Source organism: Leucopleurus acutus (genome assembly GCF_964270905.1).
Source record: "Leucopleurus acutus genome assembly, chromosome: 10".
NCBI lineage: Eukaryota > Metazoa > Chordata > Mammalia > Artiodactyla > Delphinidae > Leucopleurus > Leucopleurus acutus.
This window is the reverse complement of record NC_139153.1, coordinates 38,762,140-38,788,344: the sequence shown is the minus strand read 5'-3', so window position 1 is coordinate 38,788,344 and position 26,205 is coordinate 38,762,140. Positions and strand designations below refer to the sequence as shown.

General features: G+C 42.1%; 1 protein-coding gene across 1 annotated transcript in view; it reads left to right on the top strand.

Annotated features, from left to right (window-relative positions):
• RBM6 (RNA binding motif protein 6) overlaps nt 1–25,665 on the top strand; it is a 105,564-nt gene extending 79,899 nt beyond the window's left edge. The window contains 17 exon segments of the mRNA XM_082847684.1: nt 2,766–2,840; nt 8,939–9,003; nt 10,937–10,998; nt 11,001–11,049; nt 11,051–11,118; nt 11,584–11,744; nt 12,768–12,865; nt 13,547–13,589; nt 13,730–13,811; nt 14,056–14,141; nt 14,677–14,823; nt 16,787–16,882; nt 18,100–18,360; nt 20,167–20,241; nt 20,935–21,032; nt 23,584–23,713; nt 25,419–25,665. Coding sequence (XP_082703810.1) covers nt 2,766–2,840; nt 8,939–9,003; nt 10,937–10,998; nt 11,001–11,049; nt 11,051–11,118; nt 11,584–11,744; nt 12,768–12,865; nt 13,547–13,589; nt 13,730–13,811; nt 14,056–14,141; nt 14,677–14,823; nt 16,787–16,882; nt 18,100–18,360; nt 20,167–20,241; nt 20,935–21,032; nt 23,584–23,713; nt 25,419–25,544 — 1,722 coding nt within the window. The 3' untranslated portion in view covers nt 25,545–25,665.
• Nucleotides 25,666–26,205: the final 540 nt, after the last annotated feature.

Genomic DNA, 26,205 nt, shown 5'->3' with positions numbered 1-26,205 from the left:
TATTCTTTAGCAGTGGTGTCTGGTAGCCTCATGTCTAACCATGTGCAGATTGAAAAGAAAGGGCCGCCTTAGTTGTAGGGGGCTCTGAGGAATAAGAAATCAGTGGTTAGGACTCTGCACTTCCGTTGCAGGGGGTACGGGTTCAATCCCTGGTCCGAGAACTAGGATCCTGAAAGCCTCGTGGTGCTGCCAAAAAAAAAAAAGAAATCATGCATGCCATTGTAACACATGAATTGAAGGTAATCTTCTCAAATTGATATGCTGTGAGTATTCCTAGCGGGGCGAGTTCCCTAGCTTCGACAGAAAGTCATCAACAGCTTCTGGAACATCATATTTGTTATCTGATAAGTATAACTTGCTCCTTGCCTTAGGAATTCCTGAGTCTACTGATGCCTCCAAGTGGTACAATCAGAATTTGCAATTGACTGCAATTCACAGTAGTGCCTTGTTCTGATGGCACTGTTCAAATGGCAACCCCCATGTTTTATGGACCGGGTGTACAGGTGTACACAACAGCAGTACCTTCCTCTAGAGCCACTGTGTGCTAAAGCACTCCAGTCTTCCAGGGATAGTTGGATCCATTCAGTCTTTTTTTCGTTCCATAACTGCTTATTAAGCTCCTTTTCTGTACCAAGTACTGAGCTTGGTACTGATAATAAAAGACCAGCAAGATTTAGCCTGGTTGATCAGATTTGGCCCAGCATTTGAAAACTAACACTAAGCGCTGTCATAAAGATACAGGTTCTGACATGCAGTGACCATTCCCTTATGAAAGCTTAGTCTTTCAGTAGATTGAAATGGAGTGTGAAGTATTATCACCTGACAAGCAAGTAAGATGAAGTGAGTAGCTAATCTGATGAATGAGTGACTAGTCCTTTTCTAGCACTTAGGGCTCGAAATACAGGTATTGAGCCCTAACTATATCCCATGCTAAGCACTTGACATGTATTAATTTACTTAATCTTCATAACCACCTTATGAAGTAGGTACTGTTATTCCTACTTTACAAATGAGGAAACTGAAGCGCAGAGAAGTTAAGGACCTTGCTGATGAAGGTCATGGAGTGGAGTCAGGATGCAAGTTTAGGGAACCTGACCCAGAGTCCATATTCTTAAATGACATGATATACTGCCTCTGGGTGGAAGGGTATCATCTTGACCAACCTCCTGTATAGGTAGAGCTTGGCAGAGTGATAATCCCCCGACCCTCCCTGTCTGCAGAGCTTTTTCTCTTTCCTGGATTGGCTCCTAGAGCAGATTACCTATCCCTAAGAGTGAGCAGGAGTTGCCAAATGCAGCAGGCAGTCCCTTATCTACAGCCCCAGAAGTGAATCTGCCTCTCCCTTTCACCAGCTGGGTAACCTTACCTCTCTGAGCATGTTTTGTCATCTGTAAAATGGAGATAATGATCATGGGATCATTTAGGGGTTAAATGAGATAACATACTTAACAGTTTCTGGCTCTGAGTAAGCACTTAAAAAATGTTAGCAAATTTTTATTATCATTGTCCTCTAGCCTTGAGAACAAACCATGAAACAGTTTCTCAGAGACCAGATTCTAGGACTTAGGTAGGTGGGCAGGTTTTTTTTTGTTTTGTTTTGTTTTCACAAGACAATAATTTTATTCTATGTATTTCTCTTGACTCTTTTGGTGTGAAAAGCAGAGAGGTAAAGCATTATTTGACAGATGTATGGATTCAAGCAAGAAACTGAGGTCCAATTGCAAAGAAATGCCTTGTATAACTCAGAGCCCTGTCTGAGGAGACACAGAGGACCCTAGAGGGCGGAGAATGAACACAGCGCAGGGGCTAGTTCCAGAGTCGCATCCTCGGTTAGTTCACTTGCAAGTGTGGGTGAGGGTCCCTTGTCAGTAGGCAGAGATTTTTTTTTCCTCTGCTCTAACACATATCTGCTGTCTAGTGTTTATTAAACAAAATTTATTTTTTTCTTGATGTGAAAGAATTCGTGTCTTGTCCAAAATGCAGAGGCAAAGGAGCTCTGTAACTGCAGGCTTGTTGAACCCCTTTTCCCACCTGTTCTGGTGCCAGGCTTTCCCAAAGTGCTTATTTGCCAATGGTTGCTCCTCAGTTCTCATGGCCAGCTCACTCTGAAGGCTCCAAGCCACAGTGATGCTGCTGCCACCACCGCCACTACCACCACTGCTGCCACCACCAGCCATTCAGTTTCCTGCTCTAAGGATGTGACCTGCCGTGAAGCTTTCACATTCCTCTTTTCTTCCTGTCTTCGGTGTTGTACCTCTTTCTTTTGGTGCTTTTGCCATGCAGCAGTATTCCAAAAACGTTTTCAGGCACCAAAGTTAAGAGCCCTTACTACCTCACCAAGGGGATTTGAGTTAGCCATGGAAAAGAAGATAATTGAGAGGGCTCCTGTGCCTCTGTGCTTCAGAAGGAAAGAGTTTGCTTCTTGACAGTGTGCCAGCTCCCTGGCCAGGTGGGGGACGTGCTGGGACTACATGACCTCTGGAGGAGTAGACTGGGCCTAACCTGCCCAAAGACAGCGCCCCAACCCACAGGAGCCAAGGCTGAAGACTGATTTCACCTTCTCCCATTCCCTTTCCCTAAGCTTAAGCTTGCTCTGCCACACTGTCCCAAGTCTGTGGCTTATAACAGCCATTTCCTTTTGCTGATGAATAAGCCCACTCTTTGTAAAATGTTTCAACTTAGGGACTGGAAAGGCTCTCTGTGCTTTCCTGTCTCTTTGTTTCTCCAAAGGTTAATGTTAATGGCTTCTGTCTTTGTCTTTACAGGGAACTCTAATGATCCATGACAAAGAGGTCACCCTTGAGTATGTACCAAGCCTGGATTTTTGGTACTGCAAACGGGTAAGTGCCAAGAATTCCTCTCCTTAGAAGTAAGGATCCAGCATCACAGCTCCTCCATGTCTACAGGAATGCTGCCTGGTGTAGTATGCATTGCCAAGGGCAAAGCTCTTCTTCCTTGGTTCACTTCAGATGAACTGGAGGTCAGGGCAAGATCATCTATAATTTCTGCTTCCCAGCTACTGCCTGTGTCTGTAGTTGGAGACCTTTTCCCAAGGACATATGCCATGCTTTCTGTTGATTACAAACTGAAAGAAAAACAGTCCCTTGACTTATAACCTCTCCCCAGTTACCCTTCCTGGGGTAAAGAGGATTTATTAGTGTTTGGAATGATGTATATAAAGAGGCTGGTTCTGTGAGAGATACACATTTTTTTTGGATATTCAGGGGTTTCCAAGGATATAGAACTTTAGGTACCATGGTATTTTTCCTCTCTTCAACTTCATATTGTTCTTGAATGGCATATATAAAGATTTTAGGCTCTACTCTTTTTTTTTTTTTTTTTTTTTTTTTGCGATACGTAGGCCTCTCACGTTGCGGAGCACAGGCTCCGGACGCGCAGGCTCAGCGGCCATGGCTCACGGGCCCAGCCGCTCCGCAGCATGTGGGATCTTCCCGGACTGGGGCACGAACCCGTGTCCCCTGCATTGGCAGGCGGACGGACTCTCAACCACTGCGCCACCAGGGAAGCCCCAGGCTATACTCTTTTTAGAAGTCCAGTTTGATTGCAAATGAGCATGAAAATATATTTTGTCATTTTTCATTGCTACTGTTTAGTTTCAAAAATAAATTTGAAAAATCTATATAAAGTTTCTGAACCAAGATTCATTAAAAGTGTTGTAGAACTTGATAAAATTAAGTAAAAGTTTTAGCTTTACATTTTTGAATACAATTTGAATAGCTGTGATTGTCATTGACCAAAGTATTCATAGTTCATGGATGTAGTACCTTAAGCTGTCAATTTAGGAAAACATTTAACTATTTTTTAAAAGGTGGTGAAATACACATAACATTAAATTTACCATTTTAACCATTTTAAAGCATATAATTCAGTAGCCTTAAGTACATTCACAATGAAGTGCAATCATCAACACTGTCTAATTCTAGAACTTTTTCATCATCCTAAAAGGAAACCCCATATCTATTAAACAGTCTCTCCCCATTCCCCTTTCCCTCAGTTTCTGGAAACCACTATTACTATTCTGTTTTTTATCTCTATGAATGTGCCTATTCTGAACGTTTCATGTAAGTAGAACCATATATTATGTGACGTTTTGTGTCTGCCTTCTTTCACTTAGCATGTTTTCAAGGTTCATCCATGTTATAGTGTGTATCAGTACTGCATTTATTTTTATGGCTGAATAATATTATATGGATATACCACATCTTGTTTATCTGTTCATCAGTTGATGGACATTTGAGTTGTTTCTACTTCTTGGCTATTGAGAATAAGACTGCTATGAATATTCATGTGCAAATTTTTGTTTGAAAACCTGTTTTCAGTTCTTTTGGAAGTGCCCAGGAGTAGAATTGTTGGGTCATATGGTACTTTTCATTTTTTAACTCTTTGAGGAACCAATAAACTGTTTCCCACAGACAGCAGCTGCACCATTTTGCATTCCCTCCAGCAGTGTCTGAGGGTTCCAATTTCTCCACATCCTTGCCAACATTTGTTATATTCCTTTTTTTTTTTGATAGTAGCCATCAAACTATTTCACAACCACCAGTGGGTATGAAATAGTATCTCATCATCATGATTATGATGATGATTTGCATTCCCCTAATGACTAATGATGTTGAGCATCTTTTCTTGTGTTGGTAGCCACTAGTATATCTTCTTTGGAAAAACGTTTATTCAAGTCCATTTTTGATTAGGTTGTCTTTTTTTTTTTTTTGGAGTGTAGTTGATTTACAATGTTGTGTTAGTTTCAGGTGTACAGGAAAGTGAATCAGTTATACATATATTTATATCCACTCTTTTTTAGATTCTTTTCCCATATAGGCCATTACAGAGTATTGAGTAGAGTTCCCTGTGCTATACAGTGTAGGTCCTTATTAGTTAATCTATTTTATATATAGTAGTGTGTGTATGTCAATCCCAATCTTCCAATATATCCCTCCCCTCTGTCTTCTTGTTAATTTGTAAGAGTTCTTGGGAATTCCCTGGTGGTCCAGTGGTTAGGACTTGGTGCTTTGACTGCAGTGGCAATCCTTGGTCGGGGAACTAAGATCCCAGAAGCTGTGCAGTGTGGCCAAAAAAAAAAAAAAAGAAAAAGTTGTAAGAGTTCTTTATATTTTCTGGATGTTTATCCCTTATCAGATACGTGATTTGCAAATATTTTCTCCCATTCTGTGTGTTGTCTTTCACTTGCTTGATAGTGTCCTTTGATACACAAGGTTTTAATTTTGATAAAGTCCAATTCATCTATTTTTTTTTTCTTTTTTTAAAAAAATTTATTTATATATTTATTTATTTTGGGCTGTGTTGGGTCTTTGTTGCTGTGCACGGTCTTTCTCTAGTTGCAGTGAACGGGGGCTGCTCTTCATTGGGATGCGCGGACTTCTCATTGCAGTGGCTTCTCTTGTTACAGAGCGCGGGCTTCAGTAGTTGTGTCTCATGGGCTCTAGAGTGCAGGCTCAGTAGTTGTGGTGCACGGGCTTAGGTGCTCCACGGCATGTGGGATCTTCCTGGACCAGGGCTCAAACCTGTGTCTCCTGCATTGGCAGGCGGATTCTTAACCACTGCACCACCAGGGAAGCCCCTATTTTTTTTTCTTTTATTGCTTGTCCTTTGGTGTCATGAAACCATTGCCAAAGCCAAGGTCTTGAAGACTTATCCGTATGTTTTCTTCTAAGAAATTTATAGTTTTGGCTTTTATATTTAGATCTTTGGTCTATTTTGAGTTAATTTTTGTTCCAGGTATGAGGTAAGGGTCCAGTTTCATTCTTTGGAATGTGGATATTCAGTTTTCCCAGCACCATTTGTTGAATTAACTATTATTTCCCCGTTGAATGGTTTTGGTACTCTTGTTGGAAATCATTTGACCATAGATGTATAGGTTTATTTCTGTAGACTCTCAGTTTTATTCTGTTGATCTATATTTTTATCCTTATGCCAGTACCACACTGTTTTTGTGTTTTTGGCTGCGTTGGGTCGTCGTTGCTGCGCATGGGCCCTCTCCAGTTGCAGCGAGCAGGGGCACTCTTGGCTGTGGTGCGGTGGCTTTGCCTGTTGTGGCACACAGGCTCTAGGCACGCGGTCCTCAGCAGTTGCAGCATGTGGGCTCAGTAGTTGTGGCTCATGAGGGCTCAGTAGTTGTGGCTCGTGAGAGCTCAGTAGTTGTGGCACACAGGCCCAGCTGCTCCACGGCATGTGGGATCTTCCCAGACCAGGGCTCGAACCCGCATCCCCCGCATTGGCAGGCATATTCTTAACCACTGCGCCACCAGGGAAACCCACCACACTGTTTTGATTACTGTAACTCTTTAGTAAGTTTTGCAGTCGGGAAGTGTGAGTCCTTCGATTTTGTTCTTCTTTTTCAAAATTGTTTTGGCTACTCAGGGTCCCTTGCAATTTCATATACATTTGAGGATCTGCTTTTCCATTTCTGCAAAAAAGGCCATTAGAATTTTGAGAACATTTTGCATTTTAATAGTGACTGCCTCTACGTCTTAGAATTATGAGTGATTTTCCCCTGTCTCTTAAACTTTCCATTATTAGCTATAATGCACACATATTGTTTATTTTATAATCAAGAGATGGAGGGAGCTAGCATTAAAGGGAAAGTTTTGAACTCTATTTTCTGTTAACCAGCAGACAAAAATGTTAATATCTGACATCAGAATTATGTAGCTGTTGCCAAGGCTGTTGCTTGAAAGAACAGAATAGCTTGGTTAAATTGTTCCCTAAAATGGCAGGCCACTTGTTCAGCTGTTTCAGAGATACTTTGTAATTTTTGTGCTTTTCTGGAAGAGTTGAGGTGCCAACCCTGCATATGTGATCTTTGGCCTGATGTGAAATGCACTGACTTTTAAAAAAATTCATAGCAGTATTACTCATAATAACCAAAAAGTAGAAGCAACCCAAATGCCCATCAACTGATGAATGGATAAACAAAATGTGGTATAGCCATACAGTGGAATGCTATTTAGCAGTAAAAAGGAATGAAGTACTGATGGGTGCTACAACATGAATGAACTGGGAAAAGACTATGCCAGACGCAAAAGATTAATTCTATAGGACTGGGGGTGAGAATGGGAGATGACTCCACCAGGTTTCTTTTGGGGATGAAGAAAATGTTCTAAAGTTAGATTATGGTGATGATTGTATTATAGATATGCTAGAAATCATTGAATTGGACACTTAAAACTGATGGATTTTATGGTATTTAAATTATACCTACTCAGGTTAGGATCCTGATTCCCCCACTTACAGCTCTGCTGTACAGTCATCCAATGGTATCTGTGGGGGATTGAGTCCAAGACACCCTGCTGATATCAAAATCCACAGATGCTCAAGTCTCTTGTATAGAATGATGTAGTATTTGCACATAACCTAGGCACATCCTCTCGTGTACTTTAAATCATCTCTAGATTACTTATAGTAGATAATACAATGTAAATGCTATGTGAATAGCTGCCGGCATGTGGCAAATTCAAGTTTTGCTTTTTGGGACTTTCTGGAATTTTTTTCCCCCAAATATATTTGATCTGTAGTTGGTTAATCTGCAGATGTGGAACCTGTGGATATGGAGGGCCAACTGTAATAACAAATAGCCCTCAAATCCTAGTGATTTACATTGACAAACATATTCTTCACTCACATTACATGTCCAGGGGCTGTGGGCAGTTGCTGCAGTTCGGCTTGGCTGCTCAGTCTGGGACCCAGGTGGAAGGAGTTAGTCCCGCATCGGGACTCCTGGCCAAGGGAAAGAACAGGACGCTCATCTACACAAGCATTGGCTCTTAAAGCTTCTACCAGACCTGTGTAGATCACGTTCACTCATGCTCCATTGACCAAAGCAAGACATGTGGCAAGGCTGACAGTGAAGTCACTCACCCTACAGGGAGGCACCACAGTCACTTGACAGTGGGCAGGGCTGTGTGTATGATCTGCTTACAGAGAAGGGAACAATAAAGTAATTGACTTTAATCACCTTGCTCAAGTGACTTAACCTCTCCAGGCCTCAGTTTCATTATCTACAAATTGGGGAGATAATAGTTGTTTGGATCAGCAAGTGACCACATGTAAAGTAAGCCCAGTACATGCTGTGTGCTGTTTAATCATTAGCTGCTGCTGCTTTTATTATTATTCTCTCCTCCTCCATTTGGTATTCTTTTACTCAACCTACAAGACCCTACTCATAGAATCCTTTTCATGGTTCCTGCTCTTTTGGTTTCTTACCAGTCAGCTCTGCCCTTCTAACACTCTGAGCTCAGTGGCAAAAGTTCAGGTTTGGGGCTGTGTTTGGGGTTGGGCAATGATAGACTTGCCTATTTGTTCATAGGTTCAGATAAGAAGAACTACACTCACAATGCAAAGTGTCTCTTCCCTTGTTCTAGGGTAGTGAATGTAACTTTTCCTTTTAACATCCTCAGAATAGCTGCCAGAGACACTACTTATGGATCATCCTCCTCCTTCTGTGCCCTTTTTAAAATCAGTGTTTGAGAAAGGAATTGATCACTGGATTCTTCTCAGTTCCAGCCAAGCCTGAATAGGGTTGTCATAACCAGTTCAGGATCAAATTTTGGATGCAGACTGAGTGGTAACAGCTTTAGGGCAGTATATCCTATAAACCACTTAATAGTCCAGTCTTCTTAGTCAAGTTTACTTCCTGTAGAAATCCTTGTCCAGAGCAAAAGCATTTGGGGCTGCTCCAAGGTCCATATACCCTGTTAGAGGCAGCTCTCAAACACCAGCTCATCAGAGTCCACGTCAGCTCTGATGAGTGGAAGACATCAGACTGATAAGGTTTTAAGGTGATCTGGGATATGGCTTATTTCTTTCATTTTTTGGCAGTTGTTGCTGTGTTGGATATAAGTAAGATTTAAAAAAAAAATTTTTTTTTGGTCAATTTGAATTCTTTTCCTTTCCCTTGTAGTGTAAGACCAGCACTGGTGGACACCGATCTTCATGTTCATTCTGCAAGTGCCCAAGGGAAGGTGAGTGGTGGTAGAGATGGAGGTGGTAGTTTTTATTTTGTGCACTGAGCAAAACAAATTTCATGCTTTCCTTGGCTTCAAAGAGTGATCATCCCTAAATACAAGATGATCTGTAAAGCTCTTAAAAGTGCAGTGTGATAGCTAACTTCGTGTGACCTGTTAGTAAATCGTTTTGGATCTCAGAGTTCTGCCAGGGGAATGAGATGGGTTATGGGCTCCTTATCCATAACACAGCTGACCAGATGTCAGTAGTATTGTTACTCAGAATACATTTTAAGGATATTAGACTGAGAAGGAGTCTACATGGCATTAGTCCATGTGGACACCCCACCCACCCTACCCCAGCTTCTTTGAAGTTATTGGGAATAATTTGCTATTGTTATTATTTTCTCATTTACGTTCTAAACATTTGAGGATCTTCAACACAAAAACATTTGTTAAAGTAACAGTAAAAATATAAACAAGAGACAATAATCAGGATTGAGGGTTTGTGTTATTTTTATAGAGTAATAAACCTAACAGCTTCTCAGTAACTTGGTTTTAAAGTTAATTTCTCCTGAGAACCTGTAGGTAAACAACCTTGAAGAGTGTGTCAAAGGCATCTGTAACAATAGTCCTATAACAATGACTGTTATGTGCCTCTTTCTGATATTATTCTGTAAGGAAAGCTAGTGCATGACCATAAAATACAGTTCAGTGCTGGGATCCTGTTAGTCTTCTGAAAGATCTGTTTGTTCCAAGGTTAGAACTTAGCATGCCTACAAAGAATTCCTTAGCTGGGCTTTTGGCCTATAGTGGAGATTCTACTCTCTAGTGAGGGCTGTGAAGCAGGTGTTCTGAAAATCTTTGGGGAAGGCTCTACATGCTCTAGAGACCAAACCAGCATATGGGAAGGTGAGTAAATAACTTCCCCATGGACAGGTTGGAGATTTTTAGCTTGTTGTATTACTTCAATTAGGCAAAATTGTACTTTTTCCCTCAAGAAAGACTTCTTTCTCAGTCTACTCTAACAAATGAACAGATGGTTTATAAAAACCCTTGAGCACCATACCACTAAGATGGCTGAAACAACTTTAACATGGAAACATACATAGCAAGTATTCATTGGTTGCCTGTCACTGCTGTTAAGTAATCTCTACACTGCTCCCATAGAATGTCTTTTTGAGCCTCATGACTTCCTCTAAGAATGAATTAATTGCAGAAATACCTCCAATTAACTGGACAAATTATCCTGCTTTAGAAAGAGATTTGAAATGAGTCATTTATATTTTGAAGGACATTTGCCCATTGTAATTATTTGCATATAAATGAGCTGTGTGCAGGTAGGTCTCTTCTTATCTTCGCCGGAGAATAGGGTGTCTGGTTCTACAGAATTTGAGCAGCTATCTTAGTACCGTAACACTGGAAGAAGCAAGGCCCCTAGCCATACACGTTTGAGATAAGTGTTTCTAGCAAACTTCTAGCAAGGGCCATATCTTTGGTAATTTTGTCCCCAGATCTGTTCTATCATTGGTTATAATGATAAAGATCAGGGTCTCATGAAAGATTTAAATGTTGGGGAAGTGATAGAAAACTCGTAAGATTAAATTTTTTAAATACTGGGTAGTTTCTTCTGTTAACTATTTTATATGCTGTCTTATTAGCCATGCTTAAAGTCTGTCAGAGGACTTTTTTGTAGGTATTTCTTTGACTTTTAAAACTATTCCAGGGAATTCCCTGGTGGTCCAGTGGTTAGGACTTGGTGCTTTCACTGCTGTGGCCCAGGTTCAGTCCCTCGTCGGGGAACTAAGATCTCTCATGCCACGTGGTGCAGCCAAACAAAACAAAATAAAAGCATTCCAGTATAAGTATTTGGTGGCAGGTAAGGAGGAATCACAGTGTTTGGGGGGATAAAACCTGTTGGAGATTCTCTTTCTGTTCTGTTCCTCTAGCGACAGAGTCCAAGCAAGAATAATAACCTACCCTCAGCCTCAGAAAACATCCATACCAGTACCGTCAGAAAACACCCAGAGGAAGCAGAAAGGTATCTCCCTCCTTCGCGGAGGAAGGGCTCACCTCCGAAGAGACCGAGAGAAGGAGCCATGGTCTGGGGAGACACGCCAGGATGGGGAAAGCAAAAGTAAGTGGTTTGTTGGGGCATGTACCAGACCGTGACCACTGTGGTTGGAACATAGATTGCTTGTGTTGTGGCTCTGGACCAGCAGCTTCCTACACCCTAGTAAAACTGCTCGGCCTGATTGAAGAGGCTCTTGCTTTTCCCGGCCTCTCTGAAGTAATCTATATCTTCCAAATAGCAAGTTGCTATTCAGATGCAGCAAAGCATAACTTTAGATATCTAAGTATTGGGGAAGAAAAATATGAAGTATTTGACTAGCATTTTGTTATAGCACCAGCCTTGGTAGAGCAGGGTAACATCTGCAGTCATCTGCAGTAAAAAAAAATACACACACACACACACACACACACACACACACACACACACACACACACACACACACACACACTCAGGCTCTGAGGACTTCAAAAATGTAAACCTTTCTCTCTCTCTCCTTTCTCCTCTCCCATTTGTGCTTGGTTTGTTCAGCAATCATGCTAAAACGCATCTATCGTTCCACTCCACCTGAGGTGATAGTGGAAGTGCTGGAGCCCTACGTCCGCCTTACTACTGCTAACGTCCGTATCATCAAGAACAGAACAGGCCCCATGGGCCACACCTATGGCTTTATTGACCTTGACTCCCATGCGGTGAGTCGTAGTTATCCGTCACCACCACCCCCACCCCCTGGATCCCTCACCTCCTACTACCTCAGCCAGGGATGGCTGGCTATAGAAACCTCCAGAAGGTTTGAAGGACTTTAATCTTGGAATTCTCATTTGCTACTTGGTACCATAACCCCTCTTACTCTTTTCTTGGGGTTCATTCAGGTGAAATGACTGCCCTTGAAAGTTGGAACTCTGAGTGGTTTTCCAGATCCATTTTTGTCTTGTGGCATTTACAGTTTCCAGTTAAAATAAAGTGACAGCTTAGTCACTTGTGGAAAATCTGAGGACTAAACCTTTTCAAGATTTTAGTGAATTTTCTGATTTCTTAAAATCATTTTGCCTGGCCACAGACAGTTTAATGTTTGATGGAAACAGAGCATTTCCTCTTTTTCCTCAAAGTGTTGCTTTAATAGATTTCTTGTGGCTTGAAGTTTTAGTTGTGGGGCCCTTTTCTATGGAAGTAATGTGAGGATAGCAATGAAAATCATTGATATTTCTTAGATTTCATGCTCAGAAATCACAAGAGACTTTGTAAACTGAATCTGATGCAATGACAGTTGCAGACTAGAAGAGGATTTGAATTTCTGAAATTTATACCAAGAACTGATGTCTCCTCTGACCATTATTCTGATCAACCCTTCATTAAGAGTTGCCTGTTTTTGCCAGTGTGCTCTTAGTATTACAGTTATGACCAGAACATAATGTTTAGAAATTTTTTTTTTTTTTTTGCGGTATGCGGGCCTCTCATTGTTGTGGCCTCTCCCGTTGCGGAGCACAGGCTCAGCGGCCATGGCTCACGGGCCCAGCCGCTCCGCGGCATGAGGGATCTTCCCGGACCGGGGCACAAACCTGTGTCCCCTGCATCGGCAGGTGGACTCTCAACCACTGCGCCACCAGGGAAGCCCTAGAAATTTTTCTTTTGAGAAGGAAAATCCATGTTCAGTTTTCTTTCAAGGGACATGTCCTTTTCCCTCTTTGGGTTCAAATGAGTCTTTGCTTCCCCAGGAAGCTCTTCGCGTAGTGAAGATCTTGCAGAACCTTGATCCACCATTTAGCATTGATGGGAAGATGGTAGCTGTAAACCTGGCCACTGGAAAACGAAGGTAAAGCAGAGGGGTGCTACCCCCACTCAGGTTTTTGGGAGGAAACTCTTATTCCTGGCTGGAGAGACAGGTAGTAAAACGTGGTGCTTTCCCAGTATGAGTTGCTTCAGGTACGTGTGTATGTTTTCTTTTTCTGAAGCTTGCCTTGTTCTGACTCTAGGTTTTTGTTTTTCTCTTTAAATAGCAGTACTAGGTACTTCTGTTTTTTCCCTCTTGATTCTCTGGTATCTTTGGGTCCCAGGTGATGGTACAGTCTTGGATGTGCAGGGAAAAAATTGCAATATATGCTTGCCCTTTGGAATCCTAAGAAAATGCTGTCTTGACTTTGTTCATACCCCCATAGTGCTGGGAAATCTTATTCTTCTTTACTCCTTCATTCATCTTGACCCAGGAGTGGTAACTGGGAAATGGCTGCATCAGAGAGGCAAGCTTACAGGGATGGGGCAGATCTTGCTCTGGCACCCTCAACTCAGTTGCTGTTTTGCTTCAGCCGATAGCTTTGTAGGAGTCCCACTGCCCCTCCCCTCGGGAGTCTCTGCATCACCAGACTTGCTTACTGTCTGGGTTGGTTCCTTTCCATACAAAAGAGGGAAAAGAGTTTCTCAGCAAATCTGTAGGGTTGGGCACTCCTCAAGTGGCTTTTGGTAGCAGGCTCAAGACATGTTGTATTGTTTGTTGCAGAAATGATTCTGGGGACCATTCTGACCACATGCACTACTATCAGGTAGGCTTCAGCAGTTGGGGGGTGCTCTATTAAAATCCTCAAGTGACTGAAAGAGTGATCTTAAATTTTCTCTAGTGGGTAATTGTTAAGGTAAATGGCTATCAGAAGTTCCATAATTTTAACTTGTCTTTCTGTGATAGGGTAAAAAATATTTCCGAGATAGGCGGGGAGGTGGCAGAAATTCAGACTGGTCTTCAGATACAAATCGACAAGGACAACAGTGTGAGTGACCTTTGTCTTATTTCTATTGTTCTTTTTGGCTTGACTACTCATTCATTGAAATCTTCATGGTCACAAAGTTGGCAAGAGATGCAGTTGACTAGGGGTTATGTCTCAGAGAGCATCGTCTACAGGTTCTGTACTGTTTTGGGTTGGCCAGCCTCGTTCTTAGATTGTTCTTGATGAGTCCCCAGCAAGGGCTTCATTGGACAGGGACTAACACTGGCTCTGGTTTTATTCCCTCTAGCTTCATCTGACTGCTACATATATGATTCTGCTACTGGCTACTATTATGACCCCTTGGCAGGAACTTATTATGACCCCAATACCCAGGTGAGTTTTTGGCTTTGTTATTTTGTCAGTGATTCTTTTGAGAAAAGTACCTGTGATTTGTTACTTTGAAGGTTTTATTCCCTGTATTCTCTGGTTGCTCATTACATGAAAAGTATAAAAGTTTAAATCTATATAAGCTGAATATTTCTCCATTCAAGGCAGCTGCTCCACTGTTGTACTATGTGTACCTCATGTCTACTTCTTGTTTTAAAAAGTCCAGGTTTTATATTGAGTTATATTTATTTAGGTGGATTTTAAAGATGATAATCTTCATGTTAACTATTGTACATATAGAAAATCAATGCGTTGTGGCATTACAGGCAAGAACAGTGCTGTTCTTGGAAAAATGGACAGTGAGTGGTCTGGCTACATCCTGGCCCCTGAAGTGGAGTTTTCGATTGTTTGATATGGTCTCTTCTTAGGCTTGAGGGAGAGAGCTGTTCTTTCCCTCAGAAGGGAACTGTGCTCCTTAGATCTGGAATTACTGGGAAAGTAAAACGTTCTGTAGACTTAACTGTTTCCAACTGTATTGCAGCAAGAAGTCTATGTGCCCCAGGACCCTGGGTCACCTGAGGAAGAAGACATCAAGGAAAAGAAACCCACCAGTCAAGGAAAGTCAAGCAGCAGGAAGGAAACGTCTAAAAGAGATAGCAAGGAGAAAAAAGACCGAGGAGTGACAAGGGTAAGATGACTTGTGAATCTGCTCCCTTTTCACCACATAATTACAGATTAAAAGAAAAGAGTCATAGACAGACGAGGTCTGGGTTTGAGGTGTAGAGTTACTAAAAAAGCAGGCAGTCCACTAGCCTCTTACAGCCTGTCGTCACTCTCTTTTCTAAATACAGAAACTGTGGATGGTGGAACAAAGTGGCTCAGCTCAAACCCCAATACCTCAGCTCCACACAGTTTCACTTTCCTACATCCCTTTTCAGTGCTTGACTCCGTATACACACTTCTATAGGCAGGGGATACCATTTTCTATTCTTTATTCACTTTATATTTGATCATAAGTATTTTTTCATGTTTGTATAATACTCTTTATTACTTCCATGCCTGTATGGTAAAAATTCATAGTAAAACTGTGACCTTGTTTTCTTCATCATTCCTACATTGTTTGTCTCTTCTTTCTAATCTTATTCTGTTATAATATACAGCATTTAACATTTTATTTTTTCTTTTTTAAATTACTTCCTTAGGATAAATTTTCAAGAACAAAGATGATGAACATTTTTACATTTCCTGACATAAAATCAAATTGTTTTCCAAAGAATTATATTGATTCACCCTGACACCAGTTATGCATTAATGCAAATGGATGAATTAGCCTGTGGCTTAATTCATAACTTGTCTTTCCCCCCCCCCCCTTCTAATACTACTAGTGTTTATGCAGATACATATATATAGAGAAAGAATCTGTCTGAGAACTTTTTTCTTCTAATTTTGTTGAGATATAATTAATATACAGCACTGTATAAGTTTAAGGTATACAGCATAATGATTTGACTTATATACATGATGAAATGATTACCACAGTAAGTTTAGTGAACATCCATTGTCTCATAAAGAAACAAAATAAAAGGAAAAAAATGTTTTTTTCTTGTGATGAGAACTCTTCAGATTTATCCTCTTAACAGCTTTCATATATAACATACAGCACTGTTCATGTCTAGTATTTATGTATATTATAATTGGAAGTTCTTACCTTTTGACCACCTTCATCCAATTTCCCCACCCCCTACTCCCACCCTGCCTCTGGTAACTACAAATCTGATCTCTTTTTCTTTGAGTTTGTTTGTTTGTTTGGGTGTTTTGTTATGTTTTTCTTTTGTTTCCCTACAACACTATGTTAGTTTTGGTTCACAACATAGTGATTCAAAATTTCTATACATTACAAAATGATCACCACTGAAAACTTAGACTTTAAAGTTATACTGGCTTAATATGTGGGGGTTTTTTTGTTTTCTTTATAAATTTATTTATTTTCATCTGTGTTGGGTCTTCATTGCTGCGTGCGGGCTTTCTCTAGTTGCGGCGAGTGGGGGCTACTCTTCATTGCAGTGTGCAGGCTTCTTATTGCGGTGGCTTCTCTCGTTGTGGAGCATGGGCACGCAGGCTTCAGTAGTTGTGGCACATGGGCTCAATAGTTATGGCTCATGGGCTCTAGAGCATGGGCTCAGTAGTTGTGGTGCACGGACTTAGTTGCTCTGCGGCATGTGGGATCTTCCCAGACCAGGGATCAAACCCATGTACCCTGCATTGGCAGGCGGATTCTCGACCACTGTGCCACCAGGGAAGCCCCTGGCTTAATACTTGGATTCTGCTTTTGCCCCTTATTCTTTCTAACCATATTCTCAATCATTTGTAAAATGAGCATATTAATGCCTATTTAGAAGGATTATAGTAAAGGCTGAAGGAGATAATGTATATAAATGCATCATCTGGTGCCTGACATATAGTAATCACTCAATATATACTAAATGTGATGTTTTTAAAGTTTTTTTTTTTTTAATTTTGGAATCATTATAGTAACATTACAGATATTTCACAAATTAAGAGGTTTGGAAAATCAGACTCATTTCAACAGGGTTAACTCTAAACCCAGCTTTTATAAGTATCATATAAAAATTATCTGGGATTTTGATCAGTTTCAGGAAAATGCCAGTGAGGGGACAGCTCCCCCAGAAGATGTCTTTAAGAAGCCTCTGCCTCCCACTGTGAAGAAGGAAGAGAGTCCTCCACCAGTAAGGCTAAGCTGATGCACTGGGCTAGGGCTGGGGCTGGTTCCGAATGGGAAGGGAAGTTCAAAGGTTGATGCCTCACTTTGGTGTTGGTCCTTTAGCTCTCTGTGTCTCACAGACAAGACTCTTCTTGAGTATAAGCATGAGGTAAATTTTCCTGTCTCCTAATAGGGGTATTGATGGAGAATCAGAGGCAGTTATCTGTCCTCTTTCCCTCTGCCTTGTGACATTCCCACCAGACTGGCCCTTTTTAAGTTAGAATCTCGGTCTTGTTAATTCTTCTCTTCTAAATGACCAAGGAAACCCATTTTCCTGGCCCTGATGTTTCCTACCTTTTGGTGCTGCATGAGAATCTCTTAGATGTCGAGTGCATGCATGGTCATTTTTATAGTTTGCCTGCCAGAGTGAACAATGCACCTTTTGGTGCTGCATGAGAATCTCTTAGATGTCGAGTGCATGCATGGTCATTTTTATAGTTTGCCTGCCAGAGTGAACAATGCTAACATTCGTACCCATTTTTTAGATGCCTTTAAGTGATAGTGTCAATCTAATCACAAGTTATTTCGATTAAATACAAATATATAACAATAGAGACCCTCTGTTTTTATTTTGATTGATCATATGCCAGTGATCATGCATCATTATTTAACATTTCCTATAAGCTACTGATAAATACTTTTTGCCTGCTCTACATTATTGATTCAGTTCACTATAACATCTGTCCTAACCATGCCTTTGTCTTTACCTTACTCAGGAACTGAATCTGTCTACCTGAGTGTTTATCCTTCAGTTGCTTTTAGTCCATCTCCTAAATCTCTTTTGCTCTAGGAGTTACTGTAGCCTTGATGAAAGTTATCTTTCCTTTTCTCCATGGGTTACAGTGACTTGGAGGTGGTTGCTATCTCTGCCTCTTCAAAAGTAACTTTTAAACTCTCCCTGTGGTCTCTGTCAGTTTCCCTTTCTCTTCCTTCTCATCACTGTTCTGTTGCTAGAGTCACTCCTAAGGGAAACTTTCTGGCTTATCTCAGTAGACAAGGAGAACAGTCAAGCTCGAGCCATGTTGCTTCCATCTGGGAAATGAGCAACATGGTCAGTGGGCCTGTTTTGAACCCAGTTGATTATTCAGGCTAAAAGAAATGAGATGCCCATATCAGAATATCCAGAAAACAGGCCCCAAATATAGGTTGAGTTTGCGTTAATCCCTGGCCTTCTCCTACCAGCCTAAAGTGGTAAACCCACTGATCGGCCTCCTGGGTGAATATGGAGGAGACAGTGACTATGAGGAGGAAGAGGAGGAGGAGCAGACCCCTCCTCCACAGCCCCGCACAGCACAGCCCCAGCAGCGGGAGGAGCTGACCAAGAAGGAGAATGAAGAAGACAAACTCACTGACTGGAATAAACTGGCTTGTCTGCTCTGCAGAAGGCAGTTTCCCAATAAAGAAGTTCTGAGCAAACACCAGCAGCTTTCAGACCTGCACAAGGTATTAAGGGAAGGGCCCTGACCTTTCGAACTTTTGACTCTTTATCACTGTTGAGCATTACAGTGACTAAAGAAGCTTATGCTGTCCTCCTCAGCCTGTATCTTCCCCAACTCCTCTAATTAAATCAATTTAATTCAAAAATGAGTTGCTGGGACTTCCCTGTGGTCCAGTGGTTAAGACTTCGCCTTCCACTGCAGGGGCCGCAGGTTCGATCCCTGGTTGGGCAACTAAGATCCCACATGCCATAAAGCGCGGCCAAAAAAAAAAAAAAGACAAAAATGAGTTGTTCCTCCACCTTTTGTTCATGAGTTGCTCTACATTAAGATGGTGCCTACCTTCAAAAAACTTCAGGGTGTAGACCCAAGGCAAGCATCATGGCTGTGGCTGGGGCACCAAACATGGAAGCTGTGCTGAAGACAGGAGGAGAAGGGGTCGTGGAAAAGGAAACTCACCTGCTGGGTTTCTCATCTTAGCTCTACCATTAACCTAAGAGTTGGACTTCAGATAAGGCCCTTTTCTTCTTTGATACTTGGTGGCTTCACCTGGTTCCATCTAGCTCTGACAGTGTGTGGTTTTCCCCAAGGGTGAGTCACATTCTGCCATCTCTTCATGTAGTGAGTTATTGCTATAAGCCATGGCACAAAAACTATTCTTGGGGTGTTAAACTGACATACATTGGTCCTCCCTTGCAGTCTTCTCATTTATATGTACTGGCCAAGGAGCCAAATTCTGGACAAGTAAAGCCCCTAGATGGACTCGTGTTCTCAGTATAAAGTAATTTCTTTCACACTCCTTTTCCAGCAGATGTTGCTAGAGCACGTGAGGGGATAAGATTTAGACTTTCTCTCAATATAAAACCCAAAGTCCTATGTAGCTAAAAGCTGAAAAGCTCTGCTTTGATGATAGGCACACCTCTTCTTCCAGCTGCCTCTGTTGAGGCTCTGCAAAGTTTCTAGGATTCTGAGAGGCTCCTTCTGACAACCCCTGCAACAGACTACCTCCAAGTTCCTTTGACCTTCTGGAATTCTGAGTCATCAGACAAAACATTTAAAATTCAGCTCTCTTATGAAAGTGCTAATAAATTGCTAAAGAGATTAAAAAGTTGTTGTCAGGAAAGAGGAGCCAGAGGTCTGATGAATCCACAAACTGAACTAGCCCTGGGACAGTGGAACGTGGACTATAGCACTTTTCCTTTCCTTGCAGTAATCCAATGCAAAGAATCCCCTTTCTGTACAAGAGCTGCTCTGGACACCTTAAGTTTCTTATATATGCCAGAAGGAGCCACGCTTCAGGAGTGTAGGACCCTCAAGGAGTACAGGACTCTCAGAGAAATCTGTTCATTTGTGACCTTGGAGTTCCTTTTCCTGTTTCTCTGTGGGCTTGAATAGTGCCCACAGAGAATAGTGTCTGAGGATGGCAGGTGGTAGTGGTGGTAGGCAGAGCATGTGGGCATTTGGTTTTCTTCACTGGTGTAGTCAGATTCCCCTCTCCCATTTTTACCTTAGGTAAAGAGATATAAACCAGATTTGTGTCTTCTACACTTTGGAGAGAAGTAGGATAAAATTCTGTCTTGTGTCACAACATGTAACTAATCTATGTGACAAGCCAGTGTTAGAACCTGGGTTCCCATTGGTGAGCCTAACGCAAGACCAGTTAGGGATTGATGCTTGCATGGTGCCGTGATCACTTGGGAGGGTTAGTCAGTGAAAGGAGCTACAGTCCTAGAGCAGCTATCAGGAAAGGCCTAGAGCATTTCTAGGACCACTTTTTTTAGACCTACACTCATAGAACTCCCTCTCTTCTCAGCAAAACCTGGAAATCCATCGGAAGATAAAACAGTCTGAGCAGGAGCTAGCCTATCTGGAGAGGAGAGAACGGGAGGTAAGATTTGGTGACTTGTTACTCCCTTGACCCCCAACTCTTTTTGCTTTCTGGTATAGCATTTGTAGGCTGTGCTGAAGATAAAGAACAAAGAAGCCCCAAAAGATGGTGTATATATTTCTCAAAACTCATCAAACTACATTAAAGTGGGTACATTTTATAGTTTATAAATTATACCTTAGTAAAGTTGCTTTTTTTAAAGGTGATGTTAGGGTCTTTGGGTAGGTGAAATAACATTCCTCTTTCCTGCCCAGCTTTTAAAATCAATGAAGGAGTGTTGGATAGGGCTGCTGAAATAGCATCTTTTACTGTTAAAGGCCAAGTTGGAGGAAGTAGCTTAGAGTGAGAGCCAAATGGACTTGCTATCTAGACCAATTAGGCAGACTCACTTACCCAGCTACAGGCTTCACTGGCCCATGACAGGTCTTATGTGACGGTCAAGAATCCACCTGTGGAGGCGTATTGGAGAGCACCTCCTCCTCAGAAGAGGAAAAGATAGCCTATTCTTCCCAAATTTACCAGTTAGAGAAGCCACTACTTTCTCAAGAAGAATGTTTGAAGGAATGAGAGATTCCAGGAGTTACCAGTTGAATCCCTTCACATTAGAAGAAATATCGGGAATAAAGTGAAACTTTCGCACTCTCCCACCCCCTCAGATGGGAGTCTCAGATCTGTTCTTCTGCTTACCAACAGGGAAGGTTTAAAGAAAGAGGAAATGATCGCAGGGAAAAGCTCCAATCTTTTGATTCTCCAGAAAGGAAACGAATTAAATACTCCAGGGAAACTGACAGGTAAGCTAGAAACTCTTCACTCAGCCTAGGTCTCAAGCCTAATGATGAAACCATCACTTTCTTTAACATGCTGCCTTTTTCTCTCTCGGGGAGTGAGGTTATCGGGAGTAGGTTCTGTCTGAACTCTTGAGCATGAAGTTCACCCCAGCCTTTTTACCACCTGTCTTAACACAGGAAATATGTATGTTTGCATGTAAGAATCACTGGCTGCTTAGCTGCTCAAAACCAGGGCTGGAGTGGCTATAGTTGGGAACCCTTTCTCTCCTCATCAGTAACACTGTACCTCCGTATTAGCCTGATAAGAATGTCACACTCTTGGACTTTTTTCTCTAGGGAACCTCCATTCTCACACATTAGGTGCTGAATAAATGGTTGGCTGCTGATAGAAATATATGATCTCTAGCTTCCTGTGCTTGTTTCTGGTCAGAGAGCTCCAAAGTTGTGAGTCCAGAGTTATACAGAATTTGCTGATAGCCCACTGTGTACAGGTACTGCACCAAGGGCAAGGAATATTCATGTGGACAAGACACGTATTATCCTTGACTGTCTGAACAGAGAATAGGAAGGCTTAGGTGATACTTTGTCTTGTAGGGCAGACACAGAAATCCGGTGGAGAAGGGGAGGGCATTTCAATTGGAGGGAACTGCATGCTTCATGGATGAAAGAGAGAGAGGTCATGATGCATTTGAGAAGCTGTAAGTAGCTTGATGGGCTGAACACTGAAGATAAGTGGTTGAGTGACAAGGAGATGAGGCTGGCTCAACAGACACAGTCCAGTTCTTGAAGTTCATGCTCCTTTAACACCTTGCTAAGACTTTGTCTTAGGGCAGTGGGAGGTTATGAAATGGTTTTAGGCAGGGTATTGATCTAGTGAAACTTGAACAAGTCTCTACATTGGTAAGCAAAAGAACTAGTAGCGAGGGTAGAGTATGCCTGTGGGGAAAGGGGAGATAATTGATGGAGAAAGTCCCCTAAGAAGTCTAGGTGGGGTCTGGGGCTCTGGCATTCCAACTTATTTGTTCACAGCCCTCAATAAGAGATTATTTTGAATCATGGCCCAGAATATATGTATGTGTGTAAATAACTGAAAAAGAAATCTTCATGAAAAATACTTCCTTACTGTGCAATAAACACTGACATTTTTATTTTAGTCTATTCTATTCGCATTTGTAAGAAGTGCTAAGTTGGGACCACTTAATCAATGTAGCATCCCATTGGGTCATTCTCTGCAATTTGAAATACACTGAACGATGACAAAACTGAAGGAGTCAGCCAGGAGGAGGAAGAGCACCTTAGCCCTGAGTCAGTTGGGTGTAGCTGGGTCTAGAAAGAGATGCCTTTTTATTCTCAGCACCCATCACATCACATTCTACTGGCTCTCCTCCTTCTAAGTCTTCTCTCCTGCTCCTCTTCCTTTTCTGGGTTATTCCAGATATTCTCCAGGACTCTGCCCTCAGTTTTCCTTTATTCTTGCTCCTCCATCCTCTTGACTTGGACTGCCTACGGTACCCAAGGCTTTAGCCACCACTCACAGGCTAACAAGTCCTATGGCTCCATCTCAAGTCATTTCTTTTTTCTGAGCTCAAAATCATTATTTCTGTTTACCTTCTGGGCATATCCTCTTGGCCACTCCTCAGCCTCCTCACACTAAACAATTACTCAATATTATATTCCACATTATTTTCTAGTCCAGTCCTGCTAAACCTGCTGTATTCCTATTTCAGAGTAGTAACATCATCGCATCATGGTCTACCTGGTCTGTCCCAATCTTCCTCCTTTATCCTCTGTATCGTTAGTGGCCACATCCATAATTAAGCCTTGTCCCAATTCCTAGCTCACCTCCAAACTGGACTGCTTACTCCCCATCTTTGCTCTTCAGTCTTTCTACCCTACCATCAAAATGACCTTTATAAACAGAAATCTCCTAAAACTAGCCTTTTTGTGAACATATACCTTGCCTAAAGGGAGGCCTGGGTTCTAGAGATTCTTTGCCTGAAGTATGAAGTACAGAGTCATGATTTAGCATGATGTTCAAGGCTTTTCACAATCTGGCTCAAGCAGCCTTTTATCAATTCCTGCCACTCTTCCTCTGGACAAATTGTATTCTTTCACTTCTCCTTGCTTGTGTCCTCCTTTCCTCCCATGCTTTTTCTAGCTCACAACCTCCTCATTTGTTAAGACCCAGTTCAGGTATACCCTCCTGTTAGAATTCCTCATTTTTGGTGATGCCCCTTCAGGTTTGTGTTCCCTGTTTGTATTTCCATAGTAGGTATATACTGTTGCTACATCCATGGCTGAGCTCTTCAATGTGCTGTAAGCATCTATTCACATATTATCCTTCTCACATCCTTCCCCATGAACAGAGTCAGGTCTTGGTCATCTCTGTATCCTCAGGACAAAGCCAGTTTCATAGATAGCAGGCACTCAAAGATACTGTTTAATATTCTTAAGAGGAGGCAAATCTGAATCAAGAGGACAGAGGTTTTTATTGGGCTCACAAGCATGTCACTTTGAAAGTGCTGGTGTCTAAGTATGTATGCTTCTTTTGCAGTGATCGTAAGCCTGTTGGTAAAGAAGGCATCGACAATAGCAGCAAAGGAGGCTGTGTCCAACAGGCCACTGGCTGGAGGAAGGGGGCAGGCCTCGGATATGGCCATCCTGGATTGGCTTCAGCAGAGGAGGTGAAATGGTTTCCATCTTGTTAGGGGTGGCATGAACCTGGCATATACTTAGTTTCCTCTCATTCTGTGGCCCAGAGCTATGTCCTTGCCTATTAGCTGGGCTTTCACCACTGCTGGCAAAGAACGTGAGAGCTGAGAAGCCTGTCAGTCTTTTTTTTTTTTTTTTTAAAAGAAGATGTCGGGGGTAGGAGTTTATTAATTTATTTTATTTATTTTTACTGTGTTGGGTCTTCGTTTCTGTGCGAGGGCTTTCGCTAGTTGTGGTAAGCGGGGGCCACTCTTCATCACAGTGCACGGGCCTCTCTTGTTGCGGAGCACAGGCTCCAGACACGCAGGCTCAGTATTGTGGCTCACGGGCCTAGTTGCTCCGCGGCATGTGGGATCCTCCCAGACCAGGGCTCGAACCCATGTCCCCTGCATTAGCAGGCAGATTCTCAACCACTGCGCCACCAGGAAAGCCCCGAAGGCTGTCAGTCTTTTTTTTTCTTTTTTTTACATCTTTATTGGAATATAATTGCTTTACAATGGTGTGTTAGTTTCTGTTTTATAACAAAGTGAATCAGTTATACATATACATATGTTCCCATATCTCTTCCCTCTTGCATCTCCCTCCCTCCCACTCTCCCTATCCCACCCCTCCAGGGGGTCACAAAGCACTGAGCTGATCTCCCTGTGCTATGCGGCTGCTTCCCACTAGCTATATATTTTACGTTTGGTAGTGTATATATGTCCATGCCATTCTCTCACTTTGTCCCAGCTTACCCTTCCCCCTCCCCATATCCTCAAGTCCGTTCTCTAGTAGGTCTGTGTCTTTATTCCTGTCTTACTCCTAGGTTCTTCATGACATTTTTTTTTCTTAAATTCCATATATATGTGTTAGCGTACGGTATTTGTCTTACTCTTTCTTTTTTTTTTTTTAACATATTTATTGGGGTATAATTGCTTTACAATGGTGTGTTAGTTTCTGCTTTATAACAAAGTGAATCAGTTATACATATACATATGTTCCCATATCTCTTCCGTCTTGCATCTCCCTCCCTCCCACCCTCCCTATCCCACCCCTCCAGGCTGTCACAAAGCACCGAGCCGATATCCCTGTGCCATGCGGCTGCTTCCCACTAGCTATCTACCTTACGTTTGTTAGTGTGTATATGTCCATGACTCTCTCTCGCCCTGTCACAGCTCACCCTTCTCCCTCCCCATATCCTCAAGTTCGTTCTCCAGTAGGTCTGTGTCTTTATTCCTGTCTTACCCGAAGGTTCTTCATGACATTTTTTTTTTCTTAAATTCCATATATATGTGTTAGCATATGGTATTTGTCTTTCTCTTTCTGACTTACTTCACTCTGTATGACAGACTAGTCCTGGGTCCCATGAAGGGCCTCACCCCTCATGTTTAAGGAAAAGAAGAGAAGATAGAAAAGGTGATAAGAGGGAACCCTCTCCATTTTGTGTTGTCTTAGTCCCTGTCTGAAAATGCCACATATATGAGATGGGCTTCTCACATTTCTGGTGTTGAATCCTGTATCCTGAAATCATGGCATCGCCACCCTCCTTATTCATCTTGAGTGTTTGTTTATTAAGCATTCTTTAAAAATTCTCCTATATCCTGCTCCTTACTAGTCCAGAAATGCTTATAGTCAAAGACCAGCCCTGAGGCTAATTAATTCATAGAGCTCACTTCATTGTTTGTCTTTGTTTTACAGACTGAAAGCCGGATGAGGGGTCCCAATGTGGGAGCTCCAGGAAGAACCAGCAAGAGACAGTCCAATGAGACTTACCGAGACGCTGTGCGAAGAGTCATGTTTGCTCGGTATAAAGAACTCGATTAAAGAGTGGAGACAAGTCCCACAGGACACAGCCTCCTTCTTGTTTTGTTTGTCCGTCTCTCCTTTTGTTTTGTTACTGTTCTTGCTGCTAGAACTTTTTTAAATAAACTTTTTTTCAATGTGACTTCTTTTGGTGGTTAAATTTTTCTCCCATGGGTGGGGGGGTGGGGCTAATGGTAGGAGGAAGAGAGTCCCTTGGTGTGGGTCCATTTGAGGTGACGCTGAAATGGCAACAAGGGCTGTAGTGAGCCCTGGAACAGTGCCTGCTATCAGTGTGAGTGGACTGCTTGCAGTGACCGTTGAACTCTGGCTTGTACGAATACTGTCAGATTTTTAAAAATTATTTTCCTAATCTAATTAGTGAAAATAGCATCACACATTATTGTAACTGCTAAGGCTGAACATATTTCCATATGTTGGTTTACTAGTCATTAGACCTTCAGAAGTCCTCTTCTGACTTTGTTGGGGGACGGGGGGAGGCAGTGTTGTGACAGCTCTTTTTCTGAGTGTCTGCTGGATGTTCGCTGCTTCACACATTGTGGTCACCACAGCAAGTTGGCATAATAAGAATTACCACTTCTCTCCAGCCACTGCCCCAGCTTTTCCTTTCCTCCATGGCTAGAACTCTCCAAAGAGATGTCTGCCCTCTTTCAAATCTTTATTG